The sequence below is a fragment of the Chiloscyllium punctatum genome, chromosome 6 (assembly GCF_047496795.1).
Source record: "Chiloscyllium punctatum isolate Juve2018m chromosome 6, sChiPun1.3, whole genome shotgun sequence".
Classification (NCBI taxonomy): domain Eukaryota; kingdom Metazoa; phylum Chordata; class Chondrichthyes; order Orectolobiformes; family Hemiscylliidae; genus Chiloscyllium; species Chiloscyllium punctatum.
Genome location: NC_092744.1, coordinates 65,484,503 through 65,509,933, shown reverse-complemented (window position 1 = coordinate 65,509,933; position 25,431 = coordinate 65,484,503). Strand labels below are relative to the sequence as shown.

The window sequence follows — 25,431 nt, the reverse complement described above, 5'->3', positions numbered from 1 at the left end:
TATTTTCACACTTTCCAGTATTACTAACACCTTCCCTCCTTGCAAACATCAATCCCGTCTCGTCTAGTAGCCTGTGTCACAGTATCATCTAAATCAAATGAGCAAGTCTACTCACATTTCTTGTATACATCTATAGTAATGCTTGTTACTAGAGTCGAACTGCATAATGAATTTCATTTTGTCACAATACTTCTAACGAAGTTCTGCATTTAAGTATTATTGAGGAAAGGAGATCAATTGTCTGCAACACAGTAATGTCATTCGTGAAGGGTTTGGTTCGGTCCAGTGCTGTGTGAAATAACATGGATCAAGTGTTAAGAAATCCATTGACCTAAATTATTTCCAAGATTTCAACTCCTTAAATTAACCTTCTCTATCCATCCTCTACCCTGTCCAAGCCTATCTGTTATTTTTTCTCTAGAATGTGGCAACTTGTGTTCGAGATTAAATTGCACAGATCATAAGATCTTTTTACTATTCACACAAAAAAAGGAGTATTCTTCACATTTCAGCCTCCAAACAAATTTTCTTCAAAAGTAAACTCTGATTTGAGGATATTTGCATATCGTAACTTGAAGAGCTGCACAAATTGCATTTATACACTGATGATTTCTTTTGAATATTATAAAATCATACAATGATGTATAATTATCTTAATATATTGTGGGCGGTACGGTGGCACAGTGGTTAGCACTGCTGCCTCGCAGCGCCGGAGACCCGGGTTCAATTCCCGCCTCAGGCGACTGACTGTGTGGAGTTTGCACGTTCTCCCCGTGTCTGCGTGGGTTTCCTCCGGGTGCTCTGGTTTCCTCCCACAGTCCAAAGATGTGCAGGTTAGGTGAATTGGCCATGCTAAATTGCCCGTAGTGTTAGGTAAGGGGTAGATGTTGATGTAGGGGTAGGGGTGGGTTACGCTTCGGCGGGGCGGTGTGGACTTGTTGGGCCGGAGGGCCTGTTTCCACACTGTAAGTAATCTAACTAGTGAAAATTATTGTATTTTTATTATTAGTTTAAGTTAAAGGTGGATTTATTTCCATTGTTTTAAAGGTGCCCTACCAACAGAAATATACGTTTAATTTAATATGCAAACACAAGAGCAATCTTTGTGAGTTCTGCTATGCCTCACTGTAGTAGCATCCTAGAAACCAAGCTCCATGATTCTGAGCCATTACAAAAGTTAAAGACTTTATAAAAGTAAACAAAATCCTCACAATTTACCTTTCTTTTAGACCAGATTGATGGCATGTACAGAATAGATTTCTGTACTTAACCAGCATCACTATGTGTTGTTATTTATTCCAGGTAAATAGATGCCACAGGTAAACCATTATGAACTGTCGACATATAAGGTCACTACTTAAAACTCTAATCCCCCTACACATTCGAACACAGATATTGACAGGAAAAATATCATGGGTGTTATGGGCAAAGGGAAACATGGGAGATCAGTGTAGTGTTCTCTGTTCTACAGAGATGGTTTGTACTGATCAGAACACTGCTTCTCAGTCTTCCTTTCTTCTGCTTCCACTCGTTTGTCAGAACCAGAGTCTGGCTCACACTTATAAGAGATCTCTGACTTATTAATTAAAAGTCAGAGCTTGCAACAACTAAAGGAAAAATACACTGACCTCCTTCAGGCCTAAAGTGTGTTTTGCTGTAGAGAACAGCTGGTCAGCTGTTCATTTGACCATCTGACAGCTGACCATCCTGAGCTGGTCAGGATCTGATTGCTTCTCTCATTATGTTGTTCAGATCTTTGTTAGTGATAACCGATAACTGGTTCACAATCCAATCAGGGTCTTTTTGCTTGTTGAATCTCCACTTGTACACATCTTTTGGTTCTAACTCATCTACAAACTACACTTCAACTACTACTGGAGCCAGCAGTTCTGTAAACAGAGTGTGCCAGGTTACTTGCTTTCAGAAACATGCAGTAACTTTTCAGCAATCCTTCACTTTAAAACAGTTCTTTACCCATTTCATAATTAAGAATGCAGAAAAATAGGATGAGCAGGGTCTTCACAGTTAGAAATGTTAATCTAAATCCTTAAATCATTTTTATTAAATTATAACATATAAGGCGAATGCATTAAACTACACAAAATCTTTCGCATATTAGCTCATAAAAAGCACGGCCAAAGTTATTTCACTTCAGACACAAAAGCTTTGGCCTCAGGTCTTTCCATGATACAGTCTCTTTGCATAATGTTGATTGTGCCACAAATATAGATTAAATTCTCCAGACAATAACAGGGTTGGTGAAACAAGTGGAACACAACAGAGATCTGAACTAATAGATCCAGCAGGTAAAGAGTCAGTCAGAAAAGGCAACAGTATGCTAAGTTGTGAAACATTAACTAGACAACCTTTCAACATATTGGAGGCAAAAGTAGCGAGGAGAGCGGGGGTGTGAAAAGCATTTGCGTAACTATGACTAAATTGGCACACACTCAGATCTTACTTGACTTCAGGTCAGATTTTCAAAGCCTCCAACAAATTATGAGGGGTTGGATAATAAATTCAAATTATGCAACATTTTTTTTGAAAACCAAAGCAAATTAAAATGGGGATTCCCTAAATTATCACTGGGAAAGTTGTTTCAAGCTTAATTAGCTGAAACTACTGGATAATAAACATACTTCAACATTCTCAAATTTTAATTATCTCTTAACAAAACGCTAAAATATACTGTTATACAAATGTTAACTTCCAGCATTAGAACCAGCATGACTTGAATTCATTAACGATTCAGGGCCACAAATCTGTAGCTGAATAGATATTATCCTATTAATTAAATGTATCTGACAGGTCATAACATGAGACCAAAGACTAAGAAATACCTTGAAACTATTGATATCAACAGCACTAGACTAATTACATTCAGAGACCCTAGCTATATTCGGTCATTAGGAATCAACTAGTTGTGTAAGACTAATCTATTTTAATGATTCCAAAGCCAAGGGTATTAGTGAGCCTTGTAATGGTGTAAATTATTATTGATGACATCAATAATAGTGCAATTATTCTTGCTATTTTCATACAGCTGTCAAATTAGAATCAGATAGCTATCCCTTTCAATGGCAACCTGATCAATTCAAATCGGGTTTCTCTCCAAATGCACTTCATAAACCTGCACACCTTTTATTTTAATAGCTACACTAATGGTCTTGTAGCCACAATTGCACATTACAGGTCACCAACCACAAATAAAGTGCATTCATTGGCATCTACATAGGTACACATGTCCCACAACTAAGGACACAGAATGGATTCCAAGCACATTTTAAAAAAACTCTTATTTTTTGTTCACTTTCTCTACACCCCGCCAACCAAGTTGCTGCTAGAAAATCTGCAAATCTATTTGCTTCTTTCAAACTCAAGGTGGAAATGTTCCAGAGATATAGAATTGAGCATTGCAAGATGTCAAAGAATCTGTGCAATACTAATCAATCAGTAGTACACCGTTTCACAGACACAATGAAATATAACAAGAGCGGTAATAAGGTTCAGTTCTTCAAGATGACGAATGATGCTTCAACTCACCTGCATAGCGCACAGGTGCATCCTTATCCAGTGCAACCAGGGGTGGATCCAGAAAAACTGTATCATTGTTCTCTGTTATTGTACCGTGGTAGGATGTCTCAATCCATGGCTTGTGTTTGTTTACTACAAACAAAAATGATGCAATTAGACAAGTGTGAAACAGACTGTGCCAATAAATACATTTCAAATAAATCATACTGAATAAATGCTTGCAAATCCTAAATGATTGTACCACCCAGGAGTATTGGCTTCACAAAGTAATTGACTACATGTCAATGAAAAATATTTATTTTGTTTTCTGCTCAAGTTGTACGTTTCTTCCACTGTCCCATATTCTGCTATTTTGATTTCTAATTTTAAGGGCCCTACACTAAACTACTTGCTTCATTATTCTGGAATACTGACTCTGCCATTGTCATTAACACTGGCACTGAAAATAGCTTTACAGCAGATTAATACTCTGCTGGTCAATTCTGTTACACTGCACATTTTCTCTGCCTGATGATTCTGCTTGTGATGTGGATTTGCACTCAGTGAGTGTGTCATCGAAAATTGAAAGCAGAGTCTTTCTGAGTTTTAATAACCAGAATTCAACAAAGCTCCTTCTAAGCCATCTTTCTTTAATGTTAAGGGCAACAAATGCATCAGAACATCATCTACAAATCTCCCTCTCCGTCATGCACTATCCAACTTGAACATATATGCTCATTTGTTCACTGCTGCAGGATCAAAATCCTGGAAGGCCCTGTCTGACAGCACTGTACATATACCACATGGACAGCTCCATTCCCAAGCAGTGGGTTCCCATCATCACCTTCTCAAGGGCTATCAGGAATGAGCAACTAATACCCTTGCCAGTGATGCCCACATCCCATGAAAGAATATGAAAAAGAAATCAGATCCTTCATACAAGCTGACTTAGAAATTCACCTAACTTGAAATTTGCTAATGCTACTAAAGTGATTCTCTGTAGTGTACCTTGGATCTCCAGTCTACAGTACATTACTGGGATACACCATTTTGCCATCTATTGCTTTGAGGCCACTGTAATTACTGCTGATGCATTATTGCTGAACAAACTTTTGCAAGAGATTCTCTTGAATGGAAAGTAATAAAGTAACTTCAGTTCATTGCAATTGTTGCCAAATTCCCAATAATTTCTCAGGCCTGCTAGAAATAGATTTATGATACATGCAATGTATAATCTTCAGACCCTCGTCACATCAGTCGCAAATATATTTCAAAACTCAAATTACAAGTTTAGTCAGAATTTAACAGTTTAGGTTGACTTTGGGTCACACTTTTGACAAAACACGTTGTACTGCTTGGAACTAATACTAACAGTAAAATTTTCAAAAGACAGGAATTAATCCTCCTGCATCCTAGAAACCACAAAACCATTGAGAAGTCCTATCAATTTAATTGTCAAATGCAAATAACTGCATGGTACATCAATAAATTCAGAAAGAGATAAATATTAATGGGCCATCTCTTGTTTGATTGGGATTGGTTGTACAAAACATCATGTAATTATTAAAGAGTGATAAATATCCAGATGTTGTTACAGATTACTAATGTTGGTTTGATAATTGACTTCAGTTCCCTATTCATTAACCTCATTAGTGAATTAATTAACACATTGCCATTGTGAGGTCAACTAATAAACTGATATAAATGCAGGACGGCTGCAACAATAATACCATCTGGCACAATAATGAACCTGGGCACTACACTGTCAATTGTATCAATGGCATGTTTTGACCCAGTTAAGTTAATATCCTGAACATGTAGAATTGGTCGACACTTTCCATATCAAATTAGAACGGTGATTTATTTTTTCCATCTTCTGTTTTCCACTTCTCCCTCAAGGAATATTAATGACTGCGCAAGAATTTACAAAAATGATGACACCCCAAATAAAACTCTACTCAAGTGGTCATTCTTCAACTACGTACTGATGAGTTACTTATCAAACCCAGTCCTGTTGTACCATTCGTCTTGCAGTTCAAGTAAAATTTGATTCAATCAGCAGTAGATACGGTTTTGTGATTTTATTTTTGCTTTACGTTCATTTATTAAAGCTTTCAATGCAAAAAGAGGGATGAATACAGCACAGTTCAGTCCATCCACAGAATGCTGTGTGCAGGTTTAGCTGTGAGTCAGGCCCTTTAAAAGGATTCAATTGTTGTCTTTCTGGTAAAGGTTCTGTGACGCATAAATGACAGCACTTCATAACATTCAACATTGACATTTCAGTTTTTTTGTCAATTAATTAAATCAGGATTTTTTTCATTTGAATTTTAAAAGCTTTCAGCCCAATCATACAATATCAATAGACCTACTAATCTATGATTGAAGATACTGCTGTAATGATAAATAGATGATTGGTCAAGCATGTAATAATCCTGTTGTTTGCGATTCAATATCATTTTTCCTGAAATGACTTCCACGAGCAGTGCTGGGGCATAGTTTACAAATGATACATCGAATGAGATGTGGTCTGCTGGGAATTATACTTCCAAATTGCATCCCACAAATAGATGAAAGTTATCACTCCTGCCTTACTGATCCAATACATACATGCATAATGAAATATACCTGTGACACCTCAAAAAATTTCAACCCTGCACAAAATAATAAAACTTTATTAAACGCTGCAATGGATGAGATCTGGATCAATGTCAAGAGGCAATAACAATCACTATTACTTCCACGTAATTGTGCATAGCTCCACCCCACTTTTAAGATGAAGCAGGTGATTAATTCAGAGGACTATATGGTTGATGAACAAGGTGGGTATGTAAATACGATTACATTATAATTGAAAAGGGAGAATTTGTTCATGGTCACACACTATATAAAATCAGTATTTAGGGCTACCTTTGAGCCAGAAGGACTGGGTTCAAATCCCACCTGCTCCAGAAGTGTGTCATAACATGTCTAAACAGGTTGCTAGAAAGTACCTATTTTTCTTAAATCAGAATAGCTTTTCTACAAAGGTTATGTATCTAGATTAGGAAATAGATTGCTTATGTTAATTAAAACAAGCCACTAATTGTATGTTTAACACCAATAAAAAGAATTAAAAGTGGCAATCACATTAGGAGACAAATATTACCACTGCTTGTCAAAAAAAACCCTTCCTTTTGAGCACCAATTAAGTTTTAGATAACTGACAAAATCAGTTGAATTTGAGCAAGTGGAATTTCTAAGACGATATTAGTCAGAGTGAGCCTCAATACCTCCATTGCTGAAGAACCACCTTAGATAATATGCTTCTTAATCTGTCACGTGGACATGAAAAATTTAGTGGTGTTTAATGGATACCTCAAAGTGAATTACAGGGCATTAATCCTGTCAACTTCATATAATATCATGAGCCCTGATAGTCAAGCTTCAGCTGTTTATAATCCTCTCAACCAAAAAAATTGAATTATTGCCTTCAACTCACTTTATGACAGCAGTTAAGGGTAAGAGGAGTCAATCTGACTTTGTTTTAAAACTGCTAAAAAAAAGATAATTTTAACAAAGATTTTTAAATTGGTCAAATCTAAAGTTTAACAACAGAGTTACGTCACGACAAATGACATCAGCACCCATAGCTTGAAGAGCAGGAAAGTGTGGAAGATGACTTTATTCTCATTGTTATAAACATACCTTTTCTGGATTATCCAGTGGGGAAAGCATTCAACCCCTCCTTAACCAAAGGGATGATCAACGACTGCTGTCTACACTCTGTTAAAAATAGCTACATAGATTGAGGATAATTACTTGATTTCAAAATGTATGATCCTAAAGCCTACTGAACCAAATGACATCAAGACAGGTTAATGAGCTCATCTGAGATTCTTACAACTTGAATATAAGTAATTTTATTGAGCAATACATTGAAAACCTGGCATTCTTTAAAAGGATTATTTAAATATGTGTTTCCAAATTAAGCATTGGTAGATCTGAATTTTCTACTGAGCTGAACTGGAAGAATTGTCATCTTCGTTATCTTCTCTTCTGCCATTTATCCCCAAAATTCAGTTTCTTCAAAAAGAAACCCACATCACATTTCAGTTGATGCCATGTTTTATCTTGAAAACTGTCTCATCCCATAGTTACAATAGTCACTCTGCATGTGGAACATACAGTTTAAAATCCTTTCCTGGTCATGTCAGAAAAACATGAGGGTGTGCAGTTCCCCCTCCCTAACGAGATGATAAAAGCTCCACCACACTCTGATAGACTAATGGGCTTTCATTTCACCTGCATGCTCTTTCCAAGGACATTGCCATCAGTCTCCAAGAATACAAGTGAAGCGACAGCCTCAGCACCTTGCTCTAATTTGTAAACAACAGCAATCCACAGTTTATGAAAAGTTTTTAATACAAAAGCACTGCCTAGTATGTTACTGGCCAAAATGGAATAGAAACATCTCAATTCAATGAACAGGTATTTCAGGCAGCTTGTATTTCGACCTCTAAGGTCTGTCCCCAACAATTGTAAAGGGAGTACAAGTCAGCACCTGTAATTGAGCAATCTCTACAGAAATGAAATGAGAATTACACAACTTAAATGCTTCGTGTTATGTCTCAGGGCTGTTACATAACAAACCTTTAAGAGGCCTACTCACAATATCATCACTGTTGTGCAGCATGTGACCTGATGGTATGAATATCTCAGTCTCCATTTTAATGGGGCCACTCACAGTATGACATGCAAAGGGAAGCATGCAACTATGTGTAACTGAATTGGTCAGTCCAAGCCATTGCACAGCACTGCATGTGACTATAACATATGTAGATACCAGGAGCTACAATAAATGTCCATTGCATCTTTCAGTCTTACCTTCCCCCAATCCAATTCTTGCTAAGAGAGCCATTGTCTCATTAGGTACAAATCCCCTGAAAATAAAAGTTTGTCACTATATCTACAGCAGTTCATGAAGGCAAATCAGATCAAAATATGCACGTCTATCTTTAAACATTAACTGTACCTGAGGACTTTCAGTGGAGATAGTAAAAAGATAAGAATAAAACCACAGTCTCAGGCTTAAAGATTTGCCTTGGATAGTCTCCCATCATTCATCTTTTAGTCTAATTAAAGAAGTGTACATGTTGCCCAGTATTACATGCCCAAATACAATATTCATCAGATGTTAACTAAGTTTCGTCAAATTAATTTTTCTGCCACACTATCCTCTGGGGTCTATGTGTGGCAGCAGTACCTGAAACCGGACAAGATCACCGATTGGTGTGTGCACGCCAGTGCAGCTCAGGGAGAGTGTTCTGCCCAGTAAATTGAGTTGGAACAAGAAAATCCTTGATGGCAAATATTAGCCTATCCAGTAGGGCCCACATCCTGTGAAGACACAGAATCGTACAGTACAGGAAGACCCTTCAATCCATTGAGTCTGTACTGCCAAAAATACACTATTACTTAAACTAGTCCCACTTTGCAGCTTTTGGCCCATTGTCTTGAATGTTATGACATTTCAAGTGCTCATCCAAGTACTTTTTAAAGGTTCTGAGGTTTCCCCGCCTCAACTACATTCCCGGCAATGCATTCCAAACCGGACAATCCTCTGGGTGAAAATGTTTTCTCTCAAAACCTCTCTAAGAATCCTGCCTTTCACTTCGAATGATGCCCCCTTGTTATTAACTATTCGATTAAGGGGAATAGCTGCTTTCTAATGACTCTTCTATGCCCTCAATCTTCTACACCCCAATCAGGTCCCCACTTAACATTTTCTGCTCCATAGAAAGAAAGAATAAATTGAAAGAAATTCTCAAGTATCATCTTGTGTGTCACAAGCAAAGTAACTTCCATCTTTCTGCATTTCAATTTTTGTAGCCAACTAACTGTGGTCTTCTCTACCTTTTACTTTTTGGTTTGCTTTGTGGTTAATCTGTGGGTACGACAGTTTGCAGACAAGAACAAGAGGGTTCCTAAATTAATGGTGCACATAGTCTTTTTTCTAATAGTAAGGCAAATTAATGAATTAATGTTTCATGTTAAAAAAAATCTTTGAGGGGGAAAAAACTTCAACATCTGGTTCAGAAGTTTGCATACACTTTAAATATTTTGCATGGCCAGACTGTAAAGGGACCAAGATGTGCCTGAGCTGCGAAAAACCCTTCCTTTTGGATGTCCTTTAAAAGTTATGCAGATATATTTAATTTAAAGCACAGTCTTTCAAATGTTCCAAAGTATGAAAACCTGGCCAAAATGTCGGTTTTTAAAGAGAAGGATGGCATGGAAGACAGTATCCAACACAAACAATTTAAGATGTGATGCCTTTCGGTATTAGAGGAACTCATTCAATAGCAATACCACAGTTCAGAACTTTTGAGAAATTAAAGATGAGATAGTAGTTTTGAAGAATAGAGGATCAAGTTTAGAAGAGGCAAGCAATTTTTAAATGAAAGGATCGTACTGAAAGCTAAAGAAGCTCTTTAGTCGTGGATATGAAGAGGTAGCCAGACAGGGAGAGAAACTCAGAGAAGGATAGGTGGGTCATATGGGACAAATAAGCTTGGACAGGGTAGGGAAAAACAAGTGAGAACCTACTGAGTGTGAGGGATCAGACTTAGAGTAGGTAGAAAAATCGGGGTAATGAAAGCTGACTGCTTATTTAACATCTCAATCTGGCCAATGATTTTTACAGTGATATTCTACTTCGTGGAATCTCTTGTCAACAGACATATTGCTCCTAATGGTCAATAATTTATCTCCATCAGTCTATACTCATTCATATAATATTACGCAGGATCAATGTCAAAACAAACCCTCGTTCTTAGTCATAAAGCATAGAAATATACATAGAAACAGATCCTTCAGTCCAACCTGTCCATGCCGACCAGATATCCCAACTCAATCCAGTCCCATCTGTCAGTACTTGGACCATATCCCACCAAACCTGATCACATCCCTCCAAACCTTTCCAATTCAAACACCCATCCAGATGCCTTTTAAATGTTGCAATTGTACCAGCCTCCACCACCTCCTCTGGCAGCTCATTCCATACACGTACCACCCTCTGCATGAAAAAGTTGCCCCTTAGGTCTCTTTTATATCTTTCCCCTCTCACCCTAAACCTATGCCCTCTAGTTCTGGACTCCTCCACCCCAGGGAAAAATAGCTTGTCCATTTATCCTATCCATGTCCCTCATGATTTTATAAACCTCTATAAGGTCACCCCTCAGCCTCTGATGCTCCAGGGAAAACAACCCTAGCCTTCTTGTGGAAGAAACGAAGAAAAAAAGACTTTGGGCAGAACCTTCTAAGGGTCTCAATGAAATGGGCTTGGGTGAGATGTGCGACAGAATGGAATAAGACTTCCAGCTGGGCTGACTTTGATAGTGAGGGGATCACCCTCCACCTCCAATGTTTTGGATGAATGGCATGGCTGCGGGTGGGGGGTGGAGGGTCTCAATAGGGAGCAGCAAGTTGCCAGTGAAAGGGGATTATTGCTATTGAATTCCATGTTAATGACCCGACTCGGCTCATTAGTATTCAGCTTTCTGCCTGACCAAATGATCAAACAAGGTAAACAGCGAGAAAACCTGACTTGAACATAAAACAGGTACCTGGTGATTTTAGCTTGCTACTTGCTCCAAAGGACATAGACCAGGCACCAGCATCACAGGGTAAGTTCCATGGGCATTGGTCACATGCATTCCACATCAGTGTACATTAGCAATCATTGGCAGCCTCTAAGAACTCCAATGGGACACCTCCGATCTGCAGATGCTTGATGCTGCTGTTATCACTGTTGTGCTGTGGCAAGCAGACGGGGTGCTCAGGGCCACACATCCAGCTCGGGGATCGGACCAGGCTGCACCTCTAGACTCTTCACTCTGTCGGTCTGCTCACTCACTCTGAACTTACCTGGATGCTCACAGTATTCCCAGCATGCATTGTTTTGCCTTGCCTTTTTGCATGTTGCCCCCTCAGCCAGAGAAAACAGACTTTGATTACTTCTATTTTGCCTTGATGTGGCACAGACACAACAGCAGGAAGATTGTCATGGTCTTGAGCAAGCTTCAGTCAGGTCAATGGAATAGCCTTTGCTCAGGGAGTCTTGAGTGAGTGAAGGCAGCCTTTGATATCAATGACAGACTGAAAACGCCCATCTAGGGGCACAACAGGCTTTTACTATGGCATGGGCACAGAGGTACGTGGTAACGACAGTGCTGAGGTGTTCTCGGAATAGTTAGTGGTATTACAGGGTCGGAATCGGACATGAGGGATGTATTGGGGGTGTTCGTGTAACGAGTTAATGAGATGTCACTAAGCCTTGTGGCAGAAATGCCTCCAAAAGATTCAGTTCAACTCAGACTTGACCAAAATAACAAATTTAGCTTGTTCATTTATACAGGACCTTTTGTGGCCTTAAGAGTCTCACAGCACTTTTGCTTTGTAGGAAATATGCCAGGCATTTCTTCTTCATTTAATTTTACAATGGATGTGGTCATCATTAACCAAGTATCAAGCTTAGCTTTGTTGCCCATCCCTGATAGCCTGGTTAGCTACTCCGCTCAGGGGCAATGTCAGAGGGTAGTTAAGTCAGCAACATTGCTATGGGTCTGGCATCACATTTAGGTCAGACCAGGCAAAAAAGGCAAATTTCCTTTTCGAAAAGACCTGTGTGAACCAGATGAGATTTTACAATTGATGCTCGTTGTCATGGTCATGAACGAAACCTGATTTATAGTTACTATAAATCCTATCAACAACTGTGGTGGGGTTTGAACCCATTTCCCCAGAGAAACATTCTCTAGTTTACTAGCTCAGTGACATTAATACTATGCCACCATCTCCACTAAACTGTGGGAAGAAAACTCTCACAAATGATAATGTAATAATAACAAGAAAATCTGATTGATGCTTGTGGATTGAGGGATAAATATTGGCCAAGACACCAACAATAGCTCCATTATTCTTCAGTTGAAACTTATATCCAACAGATTGCACCTTCAATGATGCAGCATCACCTCGTTATGGCATTTGTGGTGAGTGATTAGATGTACATGCTCAGATCTCTGGAGCAGGATTTGTGATAATACAAACCTGAGATCAGAGGTATGAGCCATGACTGACCAAAGCCAGTCCACCTATTTCTAACATCTGGAAAGGGTCTAATTATGTGGTGAGAACAACAGGTTTGTTTAACTTCTGTGAAAACAAACAAAGTGTCCCAAAAATTTCAACATGATATTTCTTTTGCTCCTTGTAATATAACTTCACCACAATCCCTATTAGTATAGTAAGTCACTTCAGAATATTGAACTCTGGAACCAGACACTTGGAAACATAGAATCCCTTCAATGCAACATCAGGCCATTCAAGGCTGCACCAACCTCCAAAATGTATTCCACCCAGATCCATCCCCAAAACCCCAAATGGGGTTTTTACCATGGCTAACCCACCTAACCATTCATTTTCATTACAGTGTAACTTTTTTTAGCATAGTCAATCCACCTCAAATGTTAGAAAACCTAGTCTCTCCCTCAGACTCTCTTTTCACTCCAAACTTGTGTAAAAGATAACAATATAACTGTGAAAACCCAATTTTTATCCATCAGAAGTTGACCAGGGAACTGAACCTGTTACAGCTCTTCTGGCTGATGGCTATCATACTTCCCTATGGACTTAAGTGAGGAAAGCCATTGTACTTAGTCTGAGGTTGCCATGGATTCACAAATGTATCATCGACATCAAGTTGATGTAATGTATGAGCTTGCAGTGCCATATGAACCTTTATAACAGAATCCAGGTAAAGTAAGAAAAAAAGCTTGCCTACATAACCAGTCATGCCTTGTATGGAATGAACTGAATTGAAAACAAAATCTCTTCTGACAACTTAGCTGCATAGTGAGACTAAAGCAAATGCTCTTAGGAAAATAACAGTGCAAGCAAGCAAGAGACACTAGTGTAATAATTTACAAAGGCTAAGTCTTGGGAACCTGACAGAACTTACAACAATGTTCCAGCAATACACAAATATGTTTTTCTGAAAGCTGGACTTCAAGGGGCTTCACGTAATGGAAATTTACTGGAAAAAGGGAAAGAGAGATTGACAGCTTTCCCGGTGGATTTAAATCATATGATTTAAACAAAGAGCAGAGAATATTAGGCATTATACTATTAAAAGAATTTTTAGGAAATGGGATGGCCTATATATATCATAACACAGATGTAAATTCTAAACAGGGTATAAGAGACTCAATATCTTAGAAATGTTTGCTAAAGTCCCAATAGACCAGCCTTGGAGTCAAGAGAAGAAGAAGGCTTGACTAGATTTCAGAAAATGGAACCTATCCAAGCCTCTGTAGGATTTGGCTGCAATTAACAGGAGATAACCACTTCAACGATTGTATGAATAAGCTTCCAAGTAATATGTTTGAACATTCCAATGCTAGATACTGTTGAAGCATGCATTTCCTGGGAACTAAAGTTTTGGAAAGCCAAACTATTGCTTGTTTTTATTATAATTTTCATTTCTCCTTCTTCTCAACCTATTAAATCCATCAATATTTTCTGTAAACATTTTTAATTATTCTGTGATCATTCTACATTTGTATGTGTCTGAAATCAGTAATCATAAATACGTACAAAGTGACCCCATTAAGCATAACTTTTCAGTGGATCCATTTCTTGTCTTGCAATTCCTAAGTTAAGTGGTTAGAATAAGAATGCCCTTTAAGACACAATTCTGTAAGAGCCTTAATTTGGTCCTGACTGTTAGATAAAATATTTATTTCCAAATAATGTCTGAATTGTGTTAACCGCTTGCTTTCTAAATCTAACATAGGACAACAATTTTCTTGAAATTAAGTTAAAACGTCAAAAATCTCAAAATCCAGCACTCTCCATCTAGTAGGCAGAAAAAAGTAACTCTCTGTTCCTGTGAAAGATTTCTGACAAGAGGTCATCATAACCTAAAATATTTCTTTCCAGTTTCTCTCCATAGATACTGCTTGAGCTGCTGATTTTTCCAATATTTTGTGTTCTTGCTTCAGACTTATAGGAATCACGCTATTTTGCTTTTGCATAAACACTCTGTACTTGGCCTTGGAGGGATCAATGAAGGAAGCAGACTGTTAGCAATAGGCAAAGAGAGATTTTCTTGCCCCTGTCATGAAAACGTATGGAAAACAGAACATCGATTTTGGAATTTAGATCAATTTAAAAAGAGAGGCATATGGACGTGGGTTTCTTTTTTTATCTAAACTGCTCCAGTTCCAAGGAGAAATATGACTAATCTATGGTTTAGAGGAAGCTATGGCTTGTAATAGAATAAGATATTTATGCTTTTCGGTTATGACAGGCAGTCTAACTCCATCAAGCCATTCATTAGTTTTCAGTTCATTTCAGAAAATCCCAGTTTTAGTTGAGAGGAACCAAGAGTTGAAAAAAAAGAGAGTTGAGCAGTTTTCAGAAGCAAGTTTTAGGTTCTTGGCCAATCTGATTTCTCCCACTGTGTTGAAACCTGTAACTACAGCAGCAATGCATGTCTTCTCTGACTTGTGAAGTTCTCAAACCAGGAGAGAATGTTCTGAAGAAGGGTCTCTTGACTCTGCTTTCTCTTTACAGATGCTGAGTCAAAAAGGGTGGTGCCGGAAAAGCACAGCAGGCCAGGCAGCATCCGAGGAGCAGGAATCGACATTTCAGACATAAGTTCCTCAGCAGGAATGTGGGAGCGGGGCAGAAGTGGGCCGGGAGATAAATAGGGGTATGGGGATGGGCCTGGGGGAAATTAGGTGGGAAGGTGATAGGTGGATGCAGATGGGGTGTAATAGTGATAGGTCAATGCAGAGGGTGGAGCAGATAGGTGGGAAGGAAGATGGACAGGAAGGAGAGGTCAAGAGGGTGATGCCGAGTTAGAGGATTAGATCTGGGATGACGCGGGGGGAGGGGAGATTTGGAAACTAGTGAAGTCAATGTTGATGCTGTGTGGTTGAAGGGTCCCAAGGCGGAAGATGAGGTGTTCTTCTTCCAGTCGGTGCCACAGCTGTTGCCAGACCTGCTGGGTTTTTCCAGCCATTTCTTATTTTGTTCCTGCTATCAGACTTGGGAGAGTGATTGTAAAACTTTCTCTACAGTTCAAGAATCAGAAACTGGAAAGAGTCAGTGAAGTAGAAACTTAAGTTGAAATGGGGATATAATTCCTCTGCACTTGAATCCTTGTAACAGATAGTGTTTGGAAACTTCACTGAAAGTTTATTATCATATTTCGTGCTATTATGGTCTTTCTAACTGAATATAGCTTTGTTTGTTTTCTTTCTTTTGTGTAATAAACTTACATTGTTAAAGAACATCTGAAGCCTCCTATGAATGTTTCATTGTCTTACCAACAGAAACAAACATTACTCATCAAGGAAGGTTTATTTCTGGGATGTGACTTGTCCAGTAGCACCATCAGCACGACACATTGAGAATGACTGATCCGGAACCAGGATGTTCTTGTGTAGTACAGCAATATTCTGTATAAAGGAGTCAAATTTAGCTGTGAGTTGCCAGATAAGCAATTATGGGTGGCAAAACTGGGGACTGTCCAAAAAGTGAAATCATCCATTTCAGTAGGAATAACAGTAAAAAGGAGTATGACTTGAATGGTAAGAAATTGCAGCACGCTGCAATGCAGAGGGACCTGGGTGTCCTTGTGCATGAATCAGAGAAGGTTGGTCTGCAGATGCAACAGGTAATTAAGAAGACAAGTGGAATTTTGTCCTTCATTGCTAAAGGGATTTTGCTTAAAAGCAGGGAGGTTATGTTGCAGCTGTATAGGGTGCTAATGAGGCTACACCTGGAGTACTGCATGCAGTTTTAAGCTCCTTACTTGAGAAAGGATGTACTGGCAGTAGAGCAGGTTCACTAGGTTGATTCTGGAGTTGAGGGGGTTGGCTTGTGAGGAGAGTCTGAGTAGACTGGGATTATATTGGGGGATCTTAGGAAACATATAAAATTATTAAGGTAATGGATAAGATAGATATGGAGTAGACATTTCTGCTGGCAGGTGAAATGAGCAAAAGAGTGGGGCATAGCCTCAAAATTGGGGGGAGGAGATTTAGGACTGAATTGAGAAAGAACTTCTTCACCCAGAGGGTTGTGAATCTATGGAATTCCCTGCCCAGGGAAGTAACTGAGGCTTCCTCAGTAAATATTTTAAAAGCTAAGGTAGATAATCTTTGAACAGTAAAGGAATGAAGCGTTACGGTGAGAAGGCGGGTAAGTAGGGCCAAGGCCATAAAAAAAGATCAGCTATGATCTTATTTAATGGTGGAGCAGGCTCGAAGGGCCAGATGGCCTACTCCTGCTTCTAGCTCTTATGTTCTTGTGTAAAAATCTAAGAAGAGATGGGGGATACTAGAGATGCCTGGCAGAAGTGAGGGATTTAGAGGGAGAAATAAATGCAATACCGCAAGTCAGCTAATTCTGAAAAGATGCCAAATATGTAGGAGATCAGAGGACAAAGAATTGGAATTTTTTATCAACTTGTTAGTGTTGTAAACTGTAGAGCTGAAAGAAATACACCAGTAATTTTTTTTTATAGTCACACATGCTAATATTTAAATGGTTAACTGATATAATTTTATTCGTTTAAATAGCTATAATTTTTAAAACATTATTTAGCTCTCTAGGTTTACAGTGGCAGTGGGATCCAGGTATGTCCTGGACATAAGCACAACAAATCCAACCCAGCCAATTACCACCCCATCAGTCTATTCTTGATCATTAATAAAGTGATGCAAAGTGTCATTTGCAGTGGTATCAAACAGTACCTGCTCAGTGATGCCCAATTTGGGTTCTACCAAGGCCACTAAGCTCCTGGACAAAAGAGCTGAATTCGCGGTGAGGTGAGAGTGACAGCCCTTGGCATGAAGGCTGCATTCGATCAAGTGTGGCATCAAGGGGCCCTAGCAAAACTGCAATTAATGGATATCAGGGGATAAACTCTCCGCTGGTTGGAATCATACCTGACACAAAGGAAGAGGATTGTGGAGGTTGGAGATCAGTCATCTTAGCTCCAGGACATCTTTGCAGGAGTTCTCCAGGTTAACCTAGGTCCAAGGTCCAACCATCTTCAGCTGCTTCATCAATGACCATCATAAGGTCAGACGTGGGGATGTTCACAATGTTCAACACCATTCGCAACTCCTCAGATATCACAGAAGTCCATGTTCAAATGCAACAAGATCTGGCCAATATCCAGGCTTGGGCTGACAACTGGCAAGTAACATTCGTGTCATACAAATGCCAAGCTATGACCATTATCAATAATAGGCAATCTAACCACTGCCCCTTGTCATCCAATGGTGTTACCATTACTGAATCCCCCACTATCAACAGCCTGTGGGTTATCATTGACCAGAAACTCGACTGGACTCACCACATAAACACAATGGTTACAAAAGCAGGTTACAGGCTAGGGATACCGCGGCGACTAACTCAGCTCCTGTCTCCCCAAAGCTTGTCCACCATCTACAAGGCACAAGTCAGGAGTGTGATGGAATACTCCCCACTTGCCTAGATGAGTGCAGCCCCAACAAAACTCAAGAATCTTGACACCATCCAGGACAAAGCAGTTCAGCTGATTAGCACTGCATCCACAAGCATTTACTCCCTTCACCGCCAACACTCAGTAGCAGCAGTGTGTACTATCTACAAGATGCACTGCAGAAATTCACTAACGATCCTCAGATAGCGCCATCAAAACCCACAATCACTTCCATCTGAAAGGACAAGGTCAGCGAATATATGGAAACGCCACCAGCTTCAAATTCCCCTCCAAGCCACTCACCATCCTGACTTGGAAATATGCCACTGCTCCTTCACTGTTGCTGGGACAAAATTCTGCAATTCCCTCCCCATTGGCATTGTGGGTCAACCCACAGAAGTAGACAGCAGCAGTTCAAGAAGGCAGCTCACCACTACCTTTGCAAGGGCAAGGGATGGGCAATAAATGGCCAACCAATAAATAATAAATAGATAAATACGATTTTCTCCTCACTTTGACCAGGTGCGCCTTTTCAGCACAAGCTGTCTTCTAAGAAGGGGACATGCTTAAAAAGCTAAAATGATTTTAATTTTAAAATTTTGTAAATAGTAGCATCTCAATGAAAGTATGTGGCTAATTTCATGGCACCTTTCCGCCCAGTTGACATACACTAAGAGGCAGAGGGGTCATATAAAATACCATGTGTGGCTATTCCAATACTTTCGCAATATGGTGGGCAGGTATGGTAGTCAGCCTGGCGACAAGGCTATTAAGGCCCAACACTCTCTTGTCTCTCACAGTACAATAACACACCAGCTGGGGAAGAGAGCACAAAGGAGGCCAGCCTACTATTTCAACTCAGATGAAAAGGTGTGTGGCAGTGTCATCCTCCTTTCATCCTCATGTGGGGGAGTTTGGAGGACGGAGGGTTGTGGGGGAGGTGGAGGTGACACCCAGTAAGATATGTGTGTGTGCGTGCGTGCGTCTAGGTGTCAGGGTGTGGTGGGTGTGTCTGTGTGTGGGGGTAGTTGTATGTGCGCGAACATGATTGGGTGGGGGTTATACTACTCTACTCCCCCATAAGATTCAACATATAGAAACTGCAGAAAAACAGAATTGACTCCTCACTCCCAAATGAACTTTGCAAGCTGCAAAGCAAAATAGCACATCATTCTGCACGATGTGCCTCCTCACCTTTGCACTACTTCTGTGCTTATTAACAGTTGGAAAACTGGTCTGGAATGTCAATTATCTGTTGTAAGCCTGTGAAGCTGGTAAATTTTTCTTTTCACAAACCACCCAGCTTTAAACCCTGTCTAAAGCATGAAAGTTCAAATTAGCATATTTCCAGAGCACTGATTAAGAAAATAAAGCCAAAACCAGAAATAGGTATCATTGTGTAACAGCTTATTTTTCAAATTGCACTTAACTCTGTAGGAAGATGAATTTTCTTCAGTCGAACTTTGATTATTAAAAATCATCTGGCCTTCCCTTCAATATTTTGTTTTCATCATACTTCATGAAAGAAACTAGCAATACACCTCAAAAAATATACAACATTTAATTCTTCTACAACAGTGTTACCTTTTGTACTATTTTTTGGCAAGCTTGCGCAGAACTAATACTTTTCCAGACACAATAAACCTGAAATGTTCATTCATGTTCTTTGTTCATGGAAGCTGGCTAGCATCTATTTACTTCCAGCATTTTCTGATCGTATTCCAATACCAATCTCCAAAGGATCAATTGACACATGCCCTTCTAAAAGATCCAATGATTCTTGTAAACTATGAGCACCTATGGGTTTGACATGCTTAGTTTTGTTAACTCAGGAAGCAAGTTGGCACAAAATGGTGCAATAACAATAGAAAGTGTTGATGTATTATTCCTGAAGGTCTAGTGCTGATAAGAGAATTCTGCTCATCTATACTTTTCTCCACACCTTGAGAATAGATTAATGAACATAAAAGGTGACATCAAAAAGCAATTTCTTTTCTTTGCCACCGCCTCATTAATCATCATTATCACAATCACAACAACAATCAGGGCTCCACCCATGCTACAATATTAGAAAGATTAGTTTTTGAAGTCACAAGGGCAGCAACATGACTGTAATGATCATAAACTATTTCCTCCTCCTGCTTCTCCAGCAGCCATTAACACAGCTGACCACACCATCTTCATCCATTGTCATCAAGCTGTGAGGATGCCGTCTCTTGTTCCCATTTTTATTGATTAAATTATAAGCAAACAATCATTTGTAATGGCTTCCCTTCCAACTCCCTAATCATTACCTCTGCCATCTCCCAAAGATCTGTCATTGGCCTTTTCTATATTTCATCGACATACTTACTGCCCTTGCGCCCAGCATTAGCCTACATATGTACACTGATGACACCCAGCTCTATCTCACTAAAAGACACCTTCTCGATTCCCTTGCTGCTGCTCAGGGCCCCAACAATATTCCAGCAATAGTACTGAAGACATGTGTTCCAGAATGTGCTGCACACCTGGGCAAGCTGTTTCAGCACAGCAACAACATGGGCACCTTGATAGCAATATGGAAAATTGCCAGCTAGTCCCCTGCATAGATAGCAGGACAACTATAACTAGGCAGTTATTCTCTATTGGCCTACACTTGATCATCAACAAACTCATGGAAGGAGTCACCAGCAGGAGCAGTACAGTTGCTCAGTGGTTTGCACTGATGCCTTGAAGTGCCAGGGACTCAGGTTTGATTTAAGACTTGGGCGACTGCCTGTGTAGAGTTTACATGTTCTCCCAGGTACTATGTGGGTTTCCTCACACAGCCAAAGTTGTGCAGTTTATGTGCACGGGCCAATCTATATTGCCCATTGGGTACACGGATCTGCAGGTGAGGTAGGTTTGCAATGGTAAATGTGGGGTTACAGGGATAAGGTGAGCTGCTAGATCTAGATGGGAGATTGCTTGCAGACCTGAGGCTGAATGGCCTGTTTCCATACTGTAGGATTATATTCTATGATCCTATGAACAATTTCATTAAGAAACACTCTTAAAGCAACTTGCCTGCTTACTGATGCTCAATTCAGATTCAACCAAGACCACTCAGTTCCTAAATTTATTCTGGCAGCATCGATGCTAACATGAAAAATGACCTGGCCTTCAGAAGTGAGGCAAGTGTGACTGGGCTTTAGATCAGGGCAGCAGTTGATTGAATGTAGATTAAGGAGCATGGGCAAAACTGGACTCAATAGTTATCGGGGAGGAAACTCTACTAGTTAGAGTCATACCTGGCGAAAAGGAAGATAGTTATCATGGCTGGAGGTCAGTCATCTCAGTCCCAGGACATGAGGCAGGAGTTTCTCAGGGTTGTGTCCTAGACGCAACTATTTTCAGGTGTTTCAACAATGACATTCTTTCTATCATAAGATCAAAAGCGGAGAACTTTCCTGATGATTGCGCAGTGTACAGCCCCATTGTAACAGTTCATGTCATTTGCCGCAAAACCTGCACAAAAATCAGGCTTATGATGCAAATGACAAGTTACATCAATACCACACACGTGGCAGGCAATGACCACTTGCAATAAGAGAGAATGCAACCAATTTTGCTTCCCATTAGGTGGTATTGCCATGACTGAAACTCCTCACCATTAAAGTTGGTCGATGGGGTCGCAGTCCAGCAGAATGCCCTGTCCTGGGTGGTATCAATCTTCTCAATTGTTGTTAAAACTGCACTCATCCAAGCAAGTAAAAAATATTCCACGTCACTAATGGCTTATGTCTTGTAGGGTGGACAGGGAATGGGGAGACAGGAGGTTTATTACTCAATGCAGAGTTCTCAGCCTCTGCTCTGCTGTTGTAGGCACAGCATTGATATGTCTGGTCCAGCTCAGTTTCTGCTTGAAAGTGATGCCAGGATGTTGACTGCAGGAGATTCAGCGATGGCAATGGCATTGAAATTCAAGGAAAAATGGTTTGAGTCTTTGTTGTTGTAGTAAATGGTCAATGTGCCTCATGAATGTTACTTGCCACTTATTAGAAAAAGCTTGATTATTATCCAGACCTTGCTGCATATGGGCATAGACTGCATCAGTCTTGGAGGAGTCCATAATGGTGTTGCATGTAATGCAATCACCAGCAAATATTCCAACTTCTGAGCTTAGGTTGGAAAATATAGAATGTACTGTTTTGACAACAATTGCTTTTATTGATGGGTGAGAGTTAGAGATACCTATTTGTGAGAAGATGATGATGCAAACCAAAAGAAAAGGAGATCCTTTTCATAATTGCTTTGTTCTGCCAAACAGCAATGTGCAGCAGATAACTGCATCTGACCTGATCAAACTTGAGGCTACATTCTGATTGTCTCTCACAGAGTGAAGGAATCCAGTCACTGAAAATCTAACCTATCTGATTCCAAATTACAATTGCTCCAACAATGACAACAATTTCTTCAATTGCCTTAAGCCTCAAAGTCTGGAATTTTTTACTTTCACTTACTTTTCTCCTTTAAAAAAACATAATTAAACCTCTCTGCTTTACCAAGCTTTCAGGCACTTCCCCTTAAAATCACTTAGGTGGCCAGTGACATATTTGGTTTTTGTTGCTCTTGTGAAGTATCTTGGGACATTTTATTACATTCAATGTGCTAAGTCATTGCTATTTGAGCCAATTAATTCTATCTGAAGTATAGCTACTCATTATACAATGAAATGACAGTCATTCTCTCACGATAAGAATCCATATATAATAATGAGATAACGACGAGTTAATCTTGGTTGAAGTAGAAATGTTCGTTAGAACTTTGAGCTTTTCCTTACATGTTGAAATTCATTGAAATTCTATTTAGGTTTGACCTAACTTCGTCAATCTTTCACACAGATTTGGCTGCTTTCCAATGAATTGCGAACTTGTGGAAAATCTAGGTGTTAGCCTCCAACTTTTCCTGAGGTCCATATCAGGAACTGACTAATTGGCCTGTCAATCAAAGATAGCCCCACAGAGGCTGTGAAGCCTGTTCAATTAAGATCCCATGTTGTTCACTGAGGATAAGTCCTTTCAATTTTCTTTGTGAAAGGTGCTGAACTCTTCTGAGAAATCTCAAGTTAATATTTTGGACACAAAATACAATTTTGTTAGCTTAGTGCTGACTACATGGACATAAGTATAGCTTAACTTTTATTCTTTTTTTCCCCAATGCCCATATCCTTGATAAGTTTTAAGTTTTATCTAATGAGACAAAGCAATTTGACCTAAAGAAATTCCTTTTTACAATACATAATCTCTGTTCTTCACAGCGTACATAATGAAATTTAATTGTACTAATCAATTCACTTCATAATTTTTACTACATTCTTGCTAAGATTTCTCAGTGTCAGTACAGCTTTTGTTGAATATATTTGACAAAGATTACTCTTCAAGCCGAAATTTGTCTTGTGCTGATTTACAATGATTTGTCACATTGCTCAGTGCTTTTTTTTGGCTCACCAGCAAACATCTGAGTTTGTTTGTAAAATATGACATACATTCTGAATGACCTATTGAAAGATTTGTAGGCTATCTTTCCTCACCAAAAGCATGCATCCAATGTTCTACTACAGCAAAGAATCAGGGCATTGGGGATTTTTCGATTCTGATTGAACTACGATCAGCAAATACTGCAGATCAGATTTGAATATGGGTCAACCAAACTGGACACATTCAGATATTTTCTAATCAAACTGTTCAGAGATGTTATTATAGAGCTCTGGAATGGGTGCGATTTAAACCAAGGTCTATTAGCTCAGGAGGTAGGGACACTACCACTGTACCACAACAGCCCTCCTTGGACACATTTATTCATTTATTTATTTTTAATTGTGTCTTTTTTACCTACCCAGAAGTGCTATTACACACAACCTTCCCACCACCAAAATTATGACTAATTTTTTAACTTTTTGTTAAACATGTAACCATCACCAGTAAAAACACTATGTGGCCAATCCAATATTTACATGCAAACCCCACTAAGGGCAATTGTCACAAAGCTAGTCCCTTTTTCCTAAAAGCTGTTCCTTTTCTCAAGGATGCTGTGCCCTTGATTTTTTCAGAGGAGTTGTAAATGTGCCGGGCTCCAACTAAACTAGTTTGGTACAGAGATGAAAAGGATTATGAGAGGTCTTTTGTTTATGTATACAGGTGAGACTTCAGGCAAAAGTGGTCATGTTTTAGAAGTAACCCGTATAATGAAAGGGGAGTGGTCAGCTCACTAGCTGAGCAATTCAGTCCAGAACTAGTTGGGAGTTCAGCAGTGGACTGTGTGGACAGGCTCTCTCTCTCTTTCTGTCCTCCTAACTTCAACCTGTAAGCATCTGTTCCTTTTTCTTAAACAGTGTTTTAAGGGGGTTTACTTATTGGGACTGTTGTGCATATTCGGAAAAGCATTATTAAGTCTAGTTTGTATAGACTGAGTTCTGTAGGAGTTCTTTATTCTGTTCTTTGTGTTTCATTGTGTAATTTTGTGAATAAATATTTGTCTGTTTTAAAACTTGATAGTCAACCTTGCTAACTTACTCTGGGTAATTTTCACTGTACACTTACCAAAACAAATTGCAAAGTTTTTGTCTGGGCCGCCTGCTTAAGAATGTTTTGAGTGGTCTGGCCTCATCCATAACACAATGCAAGCCATCAAACATGAGGGGAGGTAGGGACAGAGGGAAGGGAATAAACCAAAATGGTCTTGGAGGGGGGAATAAAACTCTGCATCATCCATGGTGCCCACCTCTCTCTAAAGGGACTGTGAGCATTGATGGACAGCTCATGCTCCTTCTCCAAGGACCCTGGGGCTCAAACATAACTGCGGAAGAGGGGCAGGGTGTTGGCAGATATGACTCCCACCAAAGCGTGCCTGGATGCATATACCAGTTAAGTGAATCATTAACACCAGAGGAATTTTTAAATGATCATTTCTTGAAGGAGTGCTGAGATTAGCTCCATTCATTTTATCATCATTAGCAAAATTGCATGAGAAATTTTGCAAATCCAAAACGTAACCACTGCAATTTTGCTGGGAAGTCAGCAACTTCTTAAAGTCTTGCCTCTTTACAGTGGACCCCAATTTGCCTCTGTCATGTCTTTTCTCACATGAGTTTTCAGTATTGAAAACAGTGCAAGATATTTTCATATCAGGAAAACATGAATAATGATATTTGTAAACATTCTGCATACCCAAATCGAGCTCTGAACTTTTCTTCACACACTTATCTCGTCAACTTTCACATATATTTCTTGTATGTATTTTATGTCAGATAAAGGAAATCATTTCTTTTCCACACTGTAACACAGTAAATACTTTGAAAACTTCATAGGTACAAGGCATTACAATAAAGTATACTTGGATTACTTGCACATTCATGTGCGTTATATTCATTCTGA

General features: G+C 39.4%; 1 protein-coding gene across 2 annotated transcripts in view; it reads right to left on the bottom strand.

Annotated features, from left to right (window-relative positions):
• Positions 1–25,431, bottom strand: part of clstn2a (calsyntenin 2a) — a 556,740-nt gene that overhangs the window by 311,766 nt on the left and 219,543 nt on the right. For both annotated transcript variants that reach the window (XM_072572819.1, XM_072572818.1), the window contains one exon: positions 3,544–3,666. In XM_072572819.1, the coding sequence (XP_072428920.1) occupies positions 3,544–3,666 (123 nt within the window). The remainder of the gene's footprint in view (positions 1–3,543; positions 3,667–25,431) is intronic.